The sequence below is a fragment of the Anomaloglossus baeobatrachus genome (assembly GCF_048569485.1).
Source record: "Anomaloglossus baeobatrachus isolate aAnoBae1 chromosome 5 unlocalized genomic scaffold, aAnoBae1.hap1 SUPER_5_unloc_23, whole genome shotgun sequence".
NCBI classification, from domain to species: domain Eukaryota; kingdom Metazoa; phylum Chordata; class Amphibia; order Anura; family Aromobatidae; genus Anomaloglossus; species Anomaloglossus baeobatrachus.
Window position 1 is genome coordinate 559,041 of NW_027441799.1, and position 17,398 is coordinate 576,438.

Here is a 17,398-nt window from a genome sequence, read left to right on the forward strand (position 1 = left end):
AGAATTGTCAGGTTTTGAACATGTCTCAGATGAGCCCATTGCTAATGCAGATTTTGAGATTTTCCGTAGATGGATCCAGATACTAAGATGCTGGTTGATTCTACACTGGATATGCTGAGGTTACGCAACATGGAGGTAATAAAAATCAAACCACTCGCCCCTCTCACATTGGAATAGGAGAATGAGATGAAGATTTACGATCGCTGTGGTTTGTAGAGCAGAAACGGGTAAGATAGTCAACAGTGGATATAGGCAGCAGATCTTTTCAAGTGTGAGGTGATAAACCTATAAAGACCATAGAGTGCGTATAAGCCCAGGTGGAGGCTCTCCTGTTATCAAAGGAGCCAGTGACTGATGGAGCTCGAGGAGATGCTCGCATAGGTGCAGACAACAAAGAAGCAGTGAACGGACCTAGAGTTGAGAGTTCTTTACCAATGCAGACCAGTACCATACCTCGGTGGCACCTGTCACTCAGTGACATTTGTCACTCGTCGTGTTCTTAAATCCTTACAGGAACAAGCGATTAAGCAAGGAACGGAGTGTGATACGCAGGGAGCAAGATGACTGAGGAAGGTCTGTGGATAAAGGGCGGTAAGCTATCTCCCCCATGAGTTCTCTACTCAATAATGGCCCACGTAACCTATGAACACATGACAAAGCCCGTTATAAGTGTGGTGGTGGACAAGACACAGCCAGTTTTGTAAGACATGTGCCTAATAAGGTAGAAAAACTGTAAAGACCTTGTAGAAACACCCCCCTCATCCGCTCTACAGCTCCAGAGATTGCAGATTAGTCATCTAAACCTACATATGAGATTGTGCGTGTTGTGTGAGAATTTCTTTTCAGGCTTACTCTGAAACATATCCAGTATGGAAAATGTTACTGCTGAAAAACTCATGATGCTGGTGGTATGTAAGAATGGAGTTCCTAAAAGTAGTAAAAGTGCATGTTCTATAGCAGAGGTAATTATAGATATCTTACAGTATCTGGGGATTAGCAGATATTTTGAACAGGCTAGGAACCTGGCTTCACTATCGGTCCTCACCTGGGGATGCCCCTGATGAACCCCTGTCTGTCATTGTGAAGAGGGGAGAAACGCATTGGGATTCTTTCAAGCTAAGTGTTTGACAAATATGCGTTTATTTTTATTAGCCTGAGGGTGAATTGGACAGTGGAGGGTCTGTGATTGGACAAGATCTCCTCATGACTTTACCTGGCCTTATTATTATTATTATTATTATATTGATACAGTGGATACATCTTTTTTAGGGTATATCATATTGATTTAAGCTACCAAAAAGCTATTTAAAATACAGAGTTTGAATATTTAATCTTTGGGAATTAATTGAATATATATAATTGCATATTGACGCCTCTTTATCCCCTGTATCTCACTGTTTCTATATTCCCTCATTGACATTAGCAGCACGTATTAGCATTAGAAGGTTAATAAAGTATTTAGGGGGGACTGTTGAGGAGAGCCATAAGATGAAATACTTAATTAACCTCTGTACATAGAGCACTGTGAGAAGTGTGTTCAATGAAATCGATTCTCTAAACATAAGCCAGTCAGTCTTCAGAGGAACCCAAGATGGTCCCCGATGACATCATAGACCCGCCCATCAGCATCACCAAGATGGCCCCAGATGACATAGACCCCCTTACGATGACGCCCACCAATCAGCTCATGGACTAAAGGCTACTTTACACACTGCGATATCGGTCCCGATATCGCTAGTGTGGGTACCCGCCCCCATCTGTTGCGCGACACGGGCAAATCGCTGCCCGTGTCGCACAACAGCCGTCACACATACATACCTGTCCGGCGACGTCGCTGTGACGGGCGAACTGCCTCCTTTCTAAGGGGGCGGTCCGTGCGGCGTCACAGCGACGTCACTGAACCGCCGCCCAATAGCAGCGAAGGGGCGGAGCTGAGCGGGACGTAACATCCCGCCCACCTCCTTCCTTCCTCATAGCGGCCGGGAGGCAGGTAAGGGGAGCTTCCTCGTTACTGCGGCGTCACACGCAGCGATGTGTGCTGCCGCAGGAACGAGGAACAACCTCGTTACTGCTGCAGTAACGAGATTTGAGAATGGACCCCCATGTCGCCGATTAGCGATTTTGCACGTTTTTGCAACGATGCAAAATCGCTTATCGGTGTCACACGCAACGGCATCGCTAATGCGGCCGGATGTGCGTCACGAATTCCGTGACCCCAACGACTCCGCATTAGCGATGTCGCAGCGTGTAAAGCCCGCTTAACAAATTGTTCAACCCACTGACCAATGAACACAACTGGACATCCCCTTTCCAAGGTAATATCAGGGCATGCTTCAGTTGAAATAAAGCAGTTTCTGGGCCGACCTTGGTGGAGGAAAGATGAATATCGGAATGTGTGTCTCATCTCATTTTTCAAGCATGCACTCGATCCACACCAATTAGAATCAGGCAGTAGGCAACTAATGGAACTTATAGAACTTTGTAAGAGTTCACCCTAACAATATTTCCTTCAGATAAACATTAGGGTTCCAATTCATCAAGACCAGTGATGGAAACTGAAAAATGATGTCAGGGACTGGAGTGAGATTTCTGGCATAGGGAACGCCGCAGTTTGTTATGAATTAGAGAAGCGGCGGCATCACACCCTTCTTCTGACCAAGCTCTGCCCATTTTGGCAAAGCTGGTTAAAATTGTGGTGAAACATCCAGAATTCTGAAATAATTGCTTTGATGAATCAGGGTCTAGGTGTCAAATGTCCTTCTGTAGGTGTCTCCATTCCTTCCAGGGTAGTTTGCCAGTAGTTCACATTCTCTAAAGCAATAATTATGTTACATCTTATTTAGTAGTTGAAACCTTTTGCATTTCAGTGTGCGGCTGTAACTCTGCCCATTTCGGCAAAGCTGGTTATAATTGTCGTGAACACACACACACACACACACACACACACACACACACACACACCAGCCTGTCTCCTCTTCAGCTTTAGACTTCTATAATTAACAGACCTTTGGTCACATGATGTGATGCCAAAAAGGTCCTTAAGCAGTCCTATAATTGGCATATAAACACTGGGGCCGCTAGGAGAATGGGGGATCTGTAAAATTGTCCAGTTTACTCTCCCATTCCCCTAATACCAGCCTGTGTCCTGTTCAATTTAGACTCCTGCAATTAAGAGACCTTTGGTTACATCATGTCACATGACTTTGAAGTCATCAAAGATCCTCAATCTTAGAATACAACTGATTGGGTCCCTAAGAGAGTGGGGTTCCTGAGAAATTGTGCCGTTTGACTCCTCCTAACGCTGGCCCTGACTGTAACTAGAACTTATTCATGGAGTAGGGCTTATATTTCAAGCATTCTCTAAAAATCCCATAAATTCATGCTAGGTCTTTTTTTCGGTGTAGGTCGTATATTATGGGAAACTGGGTATTCATGAACCCTCTGCAGGTTGTCGAGTTGCCTTCATAATGACATAGAGAAGACACTAGAAACAAACAGCAGAAGAAGCAGAAGCAAAGAAAATACAGCTGAAAAAACACAGCAGAAAGTCTAAAAATGTAAACAAAATTAATGCAGAAAGTACATGAGTAGATATCTCTTACAAGTAGAGCTGGAGGAAACACATCCTGAGGAACATCGGGATCTTCTTGTTTACAGTCCTGTGGGAGAAGAGGACGGGGACATCTCTCTGGTGTTGTCCTCTTACTGGATAGAACTGGAGGAGACACATACAGGGACTGAATTCATTCCTTACATACAGATAATTATAGGCCGTGTGTATTTAGTCCTGTCTATTACCTGGTGATGTGAGGGGCTGGGGAACCTCCATCATGACGTCCTTGTACAGATCTTTGTGTCCTTCTATATACTCCCACTCCTCCATGGAGAAATAGACGGTGACGTCCTGACACCTTATAGGAACCTGTCACATACAATGATACCGTCACCCCCGATCCCTTCATAGCGTTACTGTATAATGTCCCAGCATTCCCAGCAGTGTCACCTCTCCAGTCAGCAGCTCAATCATCTTGTAGGTGAGTTTTAGGATCTTCTGGTCATTGATGTCCTCATGTATCGGGGGGTGAGGTGGAGGCCCCGTGATTGGGCTCAGGGGTCTTCCCCATCCCTCAGACACAGGGGCCTGACAGCGCTCACTAGACGTCTTCTTCACTACTGTGTAATCCTGGTTATGGAGAGACACAGTAATAAATCTCACTCCAGACATTTCCAGAGTCCTCACCTCTCCAGTTCTGTCCATCTGTTATTCCCATAGATAAGAATGATGTAATGTGACGTCATCAGAATCTCTCACCTCTCCAGTAAGCTGGAAGAGGATCTCTAGGGTGAGGTGTAATATCCTCTCCGCCATCTTGTCCCTGTCCATATCCATCCTTCACGGGGCAATCAGGAGAATTCTCTTCTATAGAAGATCTCTACTGAGAATCCGATATTAAAAGGACCTGAATGGGAAGGAGATGAGCCGATAGGTAAAATACTGCAGATAATAAGAAATGGCTACAATAGAGCAAAAAAAACCCAACTCCTTGAGCACATTGCTGACAGATACCGCCAAAAAACACGATCCAGAGAGATTCGTTGGAACTTTTAATCAAGAATGGGAAACAATGCGAAACATACTGAAAAAGCACTGGATAGTATTATTAACTGACCCTGCGCAGAGACACTTACACAAAATCCACTGATGACATCTAGGAGAGCTAAGAATTTAGAGGACTAGTTGGTAAAGAGTCATTATGTCCCCCCGAGAACTAACCGTTTTGGTTCACGGGGTTCCTTACAGGGATGTTTCTCCTGTGAACATTGTTTGTCTTACAGCAGTGGCCTTTACAGTACATCTTTCCACTCATCAGATGGCCAGAGGACCTATAACATTAAACAATACATCACATGTGGTACAACACGTTGTGTATTTTGCCACATGCGCCTGCTCCCTGACCTATGTGGGTCTCACTTCCCGTGAGCTCCACATTAGAGTCAGGGAGCATGTGAGGGATATTGCTGCAGCCAATTCAGTAACAGACATTACCCTTTTGAAAACTCTGCGCAGGCATTTGCAGTCTCACCACTCCTGTGACTCCTCCAAATTAAAAGTTAGGGGTATTGATGTTATAGACTGGGGGATCAGGGGTGGTGACCTCAGAAAATGCCTGGCGCAGTGTGAGGAGAAATGGATTTTGGACACTGGACACTTTGGTCCCCAAGGGACTGAATGAGTCCATTAGTTACGCCTCATTTCTATAATGACCAGTTGGCTTGATTAAGCACTCCATAGACCCTCTCCTTTTTGTGTTTTTGGATATTTGCATCACAGTTCTTGTCTGAGTTATTATTGCCTCCTCTCTCTTTATTGCCTTTTTGTTTTTAATTATTTCTGGTCCTTTAATAATGCTGGGTATGTTTACACCACTTAGGCAAAGTTATTATGTTCTGACATCGGGGATAGGTATGGAAAATATGTGGAAACCCTCACCTCATTGAAGGATGTCATGGACTGTTCACGTTATATCTGGAATTTCATCTGTGTATTAAGGATGCCGCTGTGAGGTCTGTTACCTTCTTGTATACTGAACCGCTGTGTCTGCTCTGGTTATTTCCATGCGCATGCATGAATTCTAGAGCTTGTCTTGCCAGCTTGACCACTGCTGTCTATACGCCGCGTGCATACGCAGGAGCCATGGTGACGTGTCCTCGCTCTTGGGCAGGAGCGAGATGATGTGACGGCCCGCGAGAATTGCCAGGTGAATCTGCGCATCCGCCATTAGGTAATTTCCTGGTTCCGGACATCAGCAGTGGTCATTTAAACCCAGCTTTTGGCGGGACAACACTACAGCACCTCTCCCCTGATGAAGATATGAAAAAATGTTCCACCAAAACGTATGTTGGGCTTGCTTGAGGTCCTTGTGCTCTGAGACCAGCCACCATTGTGGCAATTCCGCCTTTGATTTATATCATCACTCTGTGGGTATGACATTTACTATCATATGAACTCTGACTATGCATACTTTTAAAGCACACTATGTGAAGGAGATATTGTAATGCAATAGTATTGAGCTTTAATGTCCTACCTACATTTGATTTGCCACCATGTATTGTGTTATATCATTCTTGGAATGATGGGATGGCTAGACTTTGTTTGGCATGGTCTCTGTTTTTAATTTTGTACTAATTTTAACAAATTTATTGTCACCTTTTCTAATAAATTTGTATTGAATTTTGCACTCCAAAAACTCTTTTTCCCTTTTCTCTCCAAAATATCACTTGGGTTGGAAAAAAAAAAAATCAACATGAAATGTGCTATGTAAGTAGTAAAACCGACCTATAAAAGTAGCACATTATTTTTTTTAGCAATATAAATACAATGAAAAGTGATCAATTATTCATATTGCATCTAGAAAGTATTAATGAAAATGTCGGCTCATTAAGCAAAAACAAGTCCTCACTCAACTCCATCGACGCAAAAAGAATAATGTTACCGGTGTCGGAAAATGGCGACACAAACTGATTTTTATTACAAAATTGATTTTTATTCACCACTAGAGATGAGCGAACCTGAAGTTCAGTGTTCGGTACAAACTCAGACTTTTCCAAGGTGCGGAGATCGGATGCTTTACATATGCAAACCACTGTCACGAGCATCGCTGTGCTCGGGTACGCTCGGTGTGAGACGCAGTGTTTGATCGGCTCGCACTAGGGGTAACAACAGTGTAATCGGATGTAGTCTGCACCAACTATTTATTCACCATTTCACCGTAATTTGAATTTTTACTTAATTTCCAGCACATTTTATGGTAAAATGAAAAACTATGAGTCATCTTTGAAAAAAAAATCCTTCATATGGCATGTGGGCAGAAAAATAAAAGAGCAACCCAGCTACACACAAACATGTAGCAACGGAGAGGAAGGCACAGATGGTTACTGCCTCTGCTTTCTCTGTCACTGTATACACGGCTCTGCGGTGCAATGTGGCTGGAACAGCGAGGAACCTCACACAGACACAGATCTCTGTGTGAGAGCCCATCCACTATCGCTACTTGTCAACTGTAATTGTTTGGGGTGTGTTTTTTTTGGGGGTGGGGAAGTGTCTCCTTTCTTTTGCGGGTGCCTGCTTTCTTTGTTAAAAGTCCTGCTGTATTTTCTAACCTTTTACTTGCTTGGACACTTCCTTATGGAGCCGCAAATAGAGGGTTTTTTTGGAGTAGGACTGTTCTGACATTTGCAGTTAATCTGCATTCTTTATTGTTTGATTTGCGTTACATGTTTCTTTACTAGATTGTACTTTAGCTCCCTCTAGTGATCAAACTTTATCAGCACCAGCCTTGTTTTTCATGCCTTTTTTCTCCTCCCCTTTGGAGGTGCATTCTGGGTGTTAAGTCTCCATTTTCTAATTACTCACATACTGAGGACATTCTCCATTGTATCCCCTTTGTGATAGCATCGCTGGTAAGGAAATCTATGTTTGTTGCCATCTGCAGCTCTGGGTTCTATCTGCATTTACTAAGTAAGATTCAAGCTGCTTGTACATTTGTATGTATATTGTCAGGCTTCTGTATGTATGTTCCCTGTTGTATTATACACATGGTGAATGTACAAATCTCATTTTTCCTAGTTTCACCAAACACATTTAGCAACGTTTAAAGGAGTCGTCCGATATAAACTCCAAACGTTTTTAAGCTAATCTGTGCTGTATTGTTATATAAAAGACAGCAGGAGAAAAGCAGGTTTAAATACCGCGCCAAACCACAGGAGTCCAGATGAGATTAGTAAAACTATTCCCTTTATTTTCACAGGTCTACGCGTTTCGAGGACATGTCCGTCCTCTTCCTCAGGACAATGTACAGAGAATACTATAGCTGAGAAGGGGCCGCAGGCTCCCATATATATGTTATAAACAAGCCACGTATTCACTAATTACGTCATCATCCTCCTCGTGACTCATGGACACGTGAGGGAGTGGATGAAGTTCTGAATGTTGAAAAAAGGGGAATAAAAGAAAAAAGCAAAATAAGAGAAAAAAAGAAGAAAAAAAGAAAAAGGGGAGAAAGGAACAAGTGGAAGTAAAAGGGGGAAAAAGAGGCAAGAAAAGGAAAAAGCGCCGTGATGGAATTGTACTTATGGGAGGCAATCATCGTGAAAAAAATCAGTGGTGATGGATAAAAATAAAAATTAGAAAAATGTGCAAACATGCTACAAAGGGGGGAAAGAAGATGATATGTTTTTATGTATGTGGGTGTTTTTTTATAAAATACAGAAGAAAATAAACGATCAAATAAATAAGAAGGATGTGGTGATTATTTATATTATTACGGGTGTTTGTATTGCCCTGCTTAAAATAGAAACAGGGAAAGGAATTTTGTTTCTATTTTAAGCAGGGCAATACAAACACCCGTAATAATATAAATAATCACCTGCTGACACCCACGTCCTCTGGGACCCTGTCCCCATTCCTGGCTGTCTTAAGGCAATCTCTCCTCTGTCTCACCTCTTATCTACGCCTCCCTGGCTATTGCAACTTACTGCTGAAAATAAGACGCCACACGCTCATTACAGTCCCTTGACATTTCTTTTTCGTCCTATGCATAATTCCATGACACGCAAATCCTTGATAAAGGCCTACACCAGCCGAAACGTTGGTTTTGCTCTTTCGGTAGTGGCGATTCTTTTTGCAGATAGTCTAATAAATCACATTTGCATTACCTTTGTGTCATTTCAATTTGTGTGCTTGGGATTTGCTATAATACCCTGTAGCACTCCAGACACTGACCGCCTTCTGAGCCCCTGCTGCCCGCAAGTCGCCTGTCCACATCTGAAGCCCGCCTGCCGACTGCGGCCTGTGGATCCTGCGTACCTGTTTTCTGGTGCCCTCTCTGGAGCCCTACTGGGGTGTCCGGGAGCATCTGGTGCTCTGGAGGGCGGCTGAGCCACGGTGAGGTGCAGAGCTGAGGTGGTGGATCCAGGGGAACAAGGAGAAGAGGAGCCCCGTAAAAGTAACTCCAGCGTGGCTGAGCGCTGCGCTTAGACTACAGGAGCTGAAGCAGGGGAAATCCCCGGCAACGAGCAGAGCTGCTGTGTGGAGAGGTGAGAGCTCTTGACAGGGAGCATAGTGTCAACACAACACCAAATACATAAGAGCCACCCTACACTTGAAATATAAAGTATAGCAGTAGTCTGGGCCTGGCCTGTATTACAGTCAGCAAAGGGAGACCCCAGGCCTATATTATGAGCTATATTAGAGCGACCTCAGGGCTGTACCAACATCATCAGAGGGACCCAAGGAGTGAGAACCCTGGACTGTACCATCATTACTAGAGAGACCCCAGGCCTATACCAACATCACCAGCGAGAGAATCCAAGCCGGCCACTAACATCTCTGACTGTGTGTCCCCAAGCCCGTAGTATCATCAGCAGAGAGACCCCAGCAGTGAGACACCTGGCCTGCTCCATCATAGGGGGGTATTATGTGCTCCATTATTTGAAATGACTTTGTAGTCCACACAGCTCCTAGTCACAGAATCCCAGCACCAGGAACACTTTGCTCTGCCCCAACCCCCTGCCCCTCAATTAATATTTACTGTAGGGTGGAATGATCACCCGAGGCAAAAGAGGTCAGAAAAAGCAAGGTCAACTGGAGTTCTTCTTCAACACCTCCAGAGACAAAGAGAACACTCCTGATCAGGGGAGGAGGCAGGCCGCAGGTGGAGAGGCAGATGATAACAACTCTTCCCAAGAGGTCCCTCCAGCATCGCCAGCTAATTCCCCACTTGCCACACAGAGACTGCACATTAGCTCTCCAGTACCGTGCTCCAGGTTCAGCCCATTGAGGGACATAGAAGCTGTATCACCTCCCAGGCACGGGAGCGAAGGTGCTAACAATCCAAAGGGTCCTCACAACCCAGTGGAAGCCAGCGGGATAACTGATGCCCCCTTCAATGCTGCCCCAAGTCCTGGAAAACATACCTACAACAGATCAGTCGGCCTCAGGGACTTTAATCAAGGATAAGTTACTGGTCTTCAGCCGCTCCATTCAAAAAGACCTGGAGGTTCTTCTCCTTCTGATACAAGGCCAAATCAGAGATTGATTCAAGAATCACACACATTGAACAGAAGATGGGTGAGTTTGCAAAATCTCACAATCCGCTGGCTGATGCACACGGGGAATTGGCATTAAAGCTAAGCTAACAGACCTTGAGGACAGGTCATACTATAACAACCTCAAATTCAGAGGAATCTCAATAGAAGTTCTACCAGCTAATCTCAGGTCTTATGCCCAGGGACAGATTAAAACGATTCTTCCCAAAAGCTCTAAATTGGACTGGACAATTGACAGAATTCATCGAACGCCCCGACCAAGTCACATTTCAGATGATGTTCCCAGGGATAAGCTGGCTCGCATTCATTTTTTCCACATCAAGGAAGAGCTCTTAAAGGGAACCGGTCACCAGTTTTTGGGCCTATAAGCTGCTGCCACAACCACTGGGCTCTTATATACAACATTCTATTATCTTGGTCTTCCTTATTCTGAAGCCGCGGCGCATTGAAGTCTAGTGTAGGCGCACTTTGGTCTGCCCTGCTCAGAGCAAATCAAAGTATTGTAGTGCACCTGCGCAGGACCTCAATGCCGGCGCGTGTGTATGACGTAGACGCGTCATGCACCGTACCTTTAGAATAAGGAAGACCAAAATGGCCGAAAGGGGGGTGTTGGTCCCGGAGAACGGCGCCGCCCATCCGACTGTTCTGCACCGGACCGACCTTCGAGGTGAGAATTATAAAGTATTTTTTATGTTCTACACAGCGGCCTGAGCTCTTATATATAGCATGCTAGAATGCTGTATATAAGAGCCCAGTGGTGGCGGCCGCGGCTTATAGGTCCAAAAACTGGTGAAAGGTTACCTTTAAGGGCTTCAAGAAACTTCTGGACTCTGCTATCCCCTTACTCACACATCAAAATATTCGCCAATGTGTCGGACACCACTCTGGGCTACAGGAGATCCCTCTCTCATATAACCCAAGCACTATGTGTAAACGTGATTACATACAAAAGGTATTTTCCGCTGAAACTCCTCATCAGGTATAAAAATGAGTGGCATAAGGTGATGTCTGCAGTAGAAGAGGGGACCCTCTTGAGAAGCTGGGGTCTTCAAGTCACTGACCCCGATCGGGCGGAGGGGGAGTCATCGTGACGCTTGGATCAGGAGTGGCAAGAAGTGTCCAGCAGAAAGAGACGCAACTGCTGAGGTGATAATATTAGCCAGATGAGGACTCTGTACGCATCTGATAGAGCTATAGTTGTTGTATGATTTCTTAAATATTCTTTCTTTGCCTATCCCTCTTCAGACACAGAAATTGGTGCAGTCTGGGTAGGGGAATAAAGTTTTTCAAGAATGTTGTTTGTTTGCAGCATAATTGTGTTTCCTTTCAGGTTGTCTTTCCCTGCCCCACCCATCCTTGTGATACCCTGGGCGACGTGGTTCCTAATAGATTCCCATCAGCTCAGATACCCCCAATACAAGGAGCTGGTCTAACCAAGACTAAGCAACAACGCAAAAATACTACTAATAACAATGGTCCTTAAGTTTTGTTCCCTGAATGTAAATGGGCTGAACACACCCCAAAAAAGGTCATTTATGTGGAGAGAAGCAGTGTCCAGCCAATGTGATATTTTTTGTGTCGAGGAAACACGTCTCCTGGAGAGAGATGCCTTTAGGTTACATCACCCCATAATACCAGAGATAATCCAATCGCATTACAAATAGAAACAAAGGGGGATACTTCTAGCTATCAAATCGTTTGTGGCGTACGTCCCACCTACAACTGTCCACGATACTCAGGGGAGGTTTATTATTCACGTAGCCTCACTTAATAATATAACGTACACTGTGGTAGGGGTGTATGCGCCAACAACAATCAGACAGGTTTTCTTTAGAAGTTACTTTGACAAGTAAACAGGGTGAAGCAAGGTCACCTAATTTACTGTGGGGACTTCAAAGCGATTTATGACCCGAACCTAGATTCCATGACACTAGGAAGAAAACAACATATTCTGCTAGCCAAAATAAGAGGACTTATACGAAATCCGGCAAATTCAACATGATACTGAAAGGGACTTTACTTTCTTTTCGGCTGTTCATAAATCTTATTCCAGAATCGACACATTCCTGGTAATGCCACATTGCCGGTCATTATTGAAAATATCTATCTCGTCCTCCATAGATCAGCTTACCTGATCAGACCATGCCCCAATCACCCTGACCATAGATGAAGCTCACATGGGTCCTCACTTCTCATAATGGAGGCTTGATCAACTTTTAGTAGCCAAACAGTCTAATATCGACTACATTATGGGGAGCTTGAAGGAATTCTTTGACCTGAACATCAACTCGGTAACCAATTATTTCCCGGTCTGGAACTCACACAAAGTCTTTGTACGAGGTATTTTTATCAAATTGGGCCTTAGAGCTAAAAAGGAACAAGAGACCAAAATAGAAAACATACTCTCTCTCAAGAAGCTAGAAGAGGTGAACAAAGCATCCTTTTCGGATCATAACACAGCAGAACTAAAGCCTGCTTTACACGTGTCAATTAAGCATACGATATCGTATGCGATGTAACATGCCCCCATCGTATGTGCGGCACGTTCAATTTGTTGACCGTGTCGCACAAACGATTATTTGCCGTCACACGTACTTACCCTTCCATACGACCTTGATGTGGGCGGCGAACATCCACTTCCTGGAGTGGGAGGGACGTTCGGCGTCACAGCGACGTCACGCGGCAGCCGGCCAATAGAAGCGGAGGGGCGGAGATGAGCGGGACGTAAACATCCCACCCACCTCCTTCCTTCCGCATAGCCGGCGGGAGCCGCGGGACGTAGGTAAGCTGAGTTCATCGTTCCCGGGGTGTCACACACTGCGATGTGTGCTACCTCAGGAACATTGAACAACCCGACGTACAATTTTTAGCTTTTGAACGACGTGCATGCGATGAACGTTTTTTCGTTCAATCGCAATCACACGTAGGTTTTACACGCTACAATATTACTTACGATGCCGGATGTGCATCACTTACGACGTTACCCCGCCGACACATCGTAAGATTTATTGTAGCGTGTAAAGCCCACTTTAGGCAACTTAGAATTCAATTAAAAGACCACCTTTTTGCATCAGTATGAAACTACTGACCAAGAGGCTTAAGACACTCAGTCTGAGATCAAAATTACCATACCTGCTTGATGGGTGCTACCTGGCTAAAAAATTGTGTACTCCAAATGATAGAGCCAAGGAATTTGGAAAATACTACTCATCCCTCTATAACCGCCAACAAAATTCTCCAGCTCCTCCTCCCCTAAACTCAAGGAATGGTATCCTTTCTTAAAACCTTAAATCTCCCCTCCATCTCACCGGAGCAGCTTCATCCCCTAATATGAGCGGAAATAACGACCGCAATAAAGTCCCTTCCAGTTAATAAAGCTCAAGGCCCAGACTGCCTAACAAATTTTTACTACAAAACTTTCTTGGACCTGCTAGTTTCGCACCTGCAGGAAAGAATTCAGTTGGCCGTCAATTCTGGCTCTATCCCGAAAGAAATGTTAGCTGCCACCATTATTACGCTCCTAAAAGAGGGCAATCTGCCAACCGTACCACAAAATTTTAGACCAATTTCCCTCTCCCTCCTTAACTCAGATAGTAAAATTAGGCAAAATTTTTAGCGAACCGCCTAGCAGCGATTCCTCCCTCACTAATCTCATCAGCCCATTCTGGTTTTATTCAGGGCAGAAATATGAGAAGATTAATCAATCTAATTGATATAGCAAACAGAAAAAAAAAAAAAAAAAAAAAAAAAAAAGAGTCCGACACTTGTAGTAGCGCTAGAGGCCAAAAAGGCGTTTGACCTGGTAAGGTGATCTTTTGTCTTTGAAGTTCTGGGAAAGTTAGGATTTACAGGCCGCATAGTAGAAGCGATTTGTGCACCTAAGTCCGCCCCATCCACAAAAGTAAATGTCAATGGAACCTTCTTAGAAGAATTTTTAATCTTGAATGGTACCAGTCAGGGCTTCCCTCTATCTCCTCTCATATTTATCTTGTCCATTGAGCCCCTAGCCGAGACCATAAGACAAAACACTACCATTCAGGGAATCTCAGTACAGAGGAAATCTCACCGTATCTCATTATATGCGGATGATATCATTTTATCCTTAGAAAACCCAAGGACATCTTTGACAGAAGAATTAAACATAATTGAGCAATATGGAGAGCTCTCTCTTTATAAGATAAAGACGGATAAATCTCAAATACTCCCCATTAACATCCCTAAACAGCAACTACCCAACCTAAAGCAACAATTTGATTTTGATTGGAGGGAGGAACACATTTCCAACCTTGGGGTTCGCCTTACAGCGCAGATAGATTCCCTGTACAAGACTAATTATAGCCCTCTAGTAACAAGGGTGGACAAGGAGCTGGATGAGTTTCCAAAACAGGATATCTTGTGGGTGCGATCAGTGGCCACTTTTCAAATTTATTTATTTCACATTTTACCTAATAACATACCAAAAATCTTTTTTTCTGGATAGCCCATCAATTGAATAACAAGTCTGTCTGGATGGGTAAGGAACCCCAGCTATCCCAATCACTAATCAAAAAAACTAAGAAACTGGGGGGACTGGGTCTTCCAGATTTGAAATACTACTACCTTGCGACACAGCTGGACCCTATTATGAGATGCTGGTGCGGTGAAGCTGTTCCCAATTGGACTCCACTAGAAATAGCCTCACTCAGGTCAGTAGACTTGTATGCCTCCTTACTACCCTATGCACATAAAGTTTCTCTCTTGGTCGCCACAGTAAATTCAGCAGCGGTATGGGAAGCAATGCATAGGGTGGGGAGCCCTTCGGGTGCTCTGTTGTATAAAGTAGCTCCATTGGAGACATTGGAGTACCTAATCCAAGATCTAGACTTAAGTCAGTGGATTGCTAGAGATCTCACTGATATTTCTTCCTGGTGGCAGAAGTGGGGATTCATTCTTTTGAAACCCTACAACGTGAATATTTGATTCCCAGTAATGAGTTTAACAAATAATTCCTCATTTGTCGCTATTTACAAACCTCCCGCTTATGCAGGCGAGGGGCAACTCAGGTCTTACCTACAGTTTGAGCAACAAAAGCAACTCATTGAAAGACCTAAAACCGATTTACTCATTTATGCATGATAGAAATGTGTTTGTGAAATCGACTCCATTTATTTCATGGGAGGACAATTTGGGAATTCAATTTTCAGAGGAGGACTGGAAGTGCGCCCTTTCGTTAGCTAACAAATCCCTACGATGTAGCTCACATGTAGAGGCCTACATGAAACAGTATTGAGGTGGTACTATACTCCTCACAAGCTTAATGCGCTCTTTCCAAATGTTTCGGACCATTGCTGGAGTGGCGGTGGAGGCAGAGGCTCACTCCTACACACTCTATGGGATAGTCCAAGGATTTTCCTTCTGTGGGTCTCAGCGTTTCGGCTTTTGTCCTCATTGATGGGATTGGAGATACGCCCTTCCCCGTCCTAGACCTCATTGTTGCTGAACACTCAATCGAACCTTCCAAAGAGTGGAACATTTATAGCATACTTTGTTACAGCAACAAAATTGGCGATAACTAGATACCGGAAAAGCTCAAACACACCATCATCTGATGAAATAAAGGCAGATATAAACTCTGCTTTTGCTCATATGAAAAAATGTGTCCGCTTATAAAAATAATACAATCCAGACATATCTAAAAGCGCGGAGGCCCTGGCTTATAAACCCGTTACACTGGAGAGCAGGGTAGGCGCTACTGGGAGGTGTAGGGCCATCTCCAATATATTCTCCTAAGGGCGTCAATTACAACATATAGGTGATGTCGCTCTCAGGGATTTCCTCCACCTTCTGCCTCTTCTTTTCCTCCCCCTCCACCTTCTGCCTCTTCTTTTCCTCCCCCTCCACCTTCTGCCTCTTCTTTTCCTCCCCCTCCACCTTCTGCCTCTTCTTTTCCTCCCCCTCCACCTTCTGCCTCTTCTTTTCCTCCCCCTCCACCTTCTGCCTCTTTGTTTCCTCCCCTTGTTTGGTTCTTCTGTATTATTACATCAACTTCTACACGATTCCTCTGATTATCGCCTTATTGTATAATACAGATGGATAATAGGCAGTGACTGCAGATATCTGTTCTAAGGCCAGACGGCGGAGATTTCCTATTTGCTTTTCATATTTTTGTCTCCTCTGAAATTGTATTTGTTGCTCCATATTCACAAAAATTTCTTCAATAAAAAATGTATTGTTTAATAAAGAAAAATCTCAATAATAAAGTACAATGCAGTGCGGAGCCATTAACCCTTTCCATAACGCCCTTTGGAGCCACTTTGATGCCCATTTTTGTGGCAGTTTTATCATTTTTGTTGCTGCTTTTCAGTTTATTCACCTCTGGGCTCCGCACTGCAGTGTAGGGAATTGGGCTTATTTTTGTAGATGAAAACCTGTAAAAAAAAACCCTCCAAAAAAACAGAAAAAATAATTCCTGAGTAAGAAACCGACTTCAACGTCGTCATAACAAAGAAAAGAGGACGACAGAAACAGGAAAATGACAGAGAACAAAATAATAGAGTCCCTGCACCTACCTCCACCTGCAGAGCCGCACACTAGATATATAATACCCTGCACCTACCTCCACCTGCAGAGCCGCACACTAGATATATAATACCCTGCACCTACCTCCACCTGCAGAGCCGCACACTAGATATATAATACCCTGCACCTACCTCCACCTGCAGAGCCGCACACTAGATATATAATACCCTGCACCTACCTCCTCCTGCAGAGCCGCACACTAGATATATAATACCCTGCACCTACCTCCACCTGCAGAGCCGCACACTAGATATATAATACCCTGCACCTACCTCCTCCTGCAGAGCCGCACACTAGATATATAATAACCTGCACCTACCTCCACCTGCAGAGCCGCACACTAGATATATAATACCCTGCACCTACCTCCACCTGCAGAGCCGCACACTGGATATATAATACCCTGCACCTACCTCCACCTGCAGAGCCGCACACTAGATATATAATACCCTGCACCTACCTCCTCCTGCAGAGCCGCACACTAGATATATAATAACCTGCACCTACCTCCTCCTGCAGAGCCGCACACTAGATATATAATACCCTGCACCTACCTCCACCTGCAGAGCCGCACACTAGATATATAATACCCTGCACCTACCTCCACCTGCAGAGCCGCACACTAGATATATAATACCCTGCACCTACCTCCACCTGCAGAGCCGCACACTAGATATATAATACCCTGCACCTACCTCCACCTGCAGAGCCGCACACTAGATATATAATACCC

At 44.3% G+C, this 17,398-nt stretch overlaps 1 protein-coding gene across 1 annotated transcript; it reads right to left on the reverse strand.

Annotated features, from left to right (window-relative positions):
* Positions 1–2,802: 2,802 nt before the first annotated feature.
* LOC142259055 (gastrula zinc finger protein XlCGF66.1-like) lies at positions 2,803–4,456 on the reverse strand. Its single transcript, XM_075331582.1, has 5 exons — positions 4,313–4,456; positions 4,004–4,183; positions 3,799–3,922; positions 3,603–3,715; positions 2,803–2,811 (listed from the first exon to the last, which is right to left on the reverse strand). The coding sequence occupies exons 1-5, from the start codon at positions 4,388–4,390 to the stop codon at positions 2,803–2,805; spliced, it is 504 nt and encodes a 167-aa protein (XP_075187697.1). The 5' UTR covers positions 4,391–4,456.
* Positions 4,457–17,398: the final 12,942 nt, after the last annotated feature.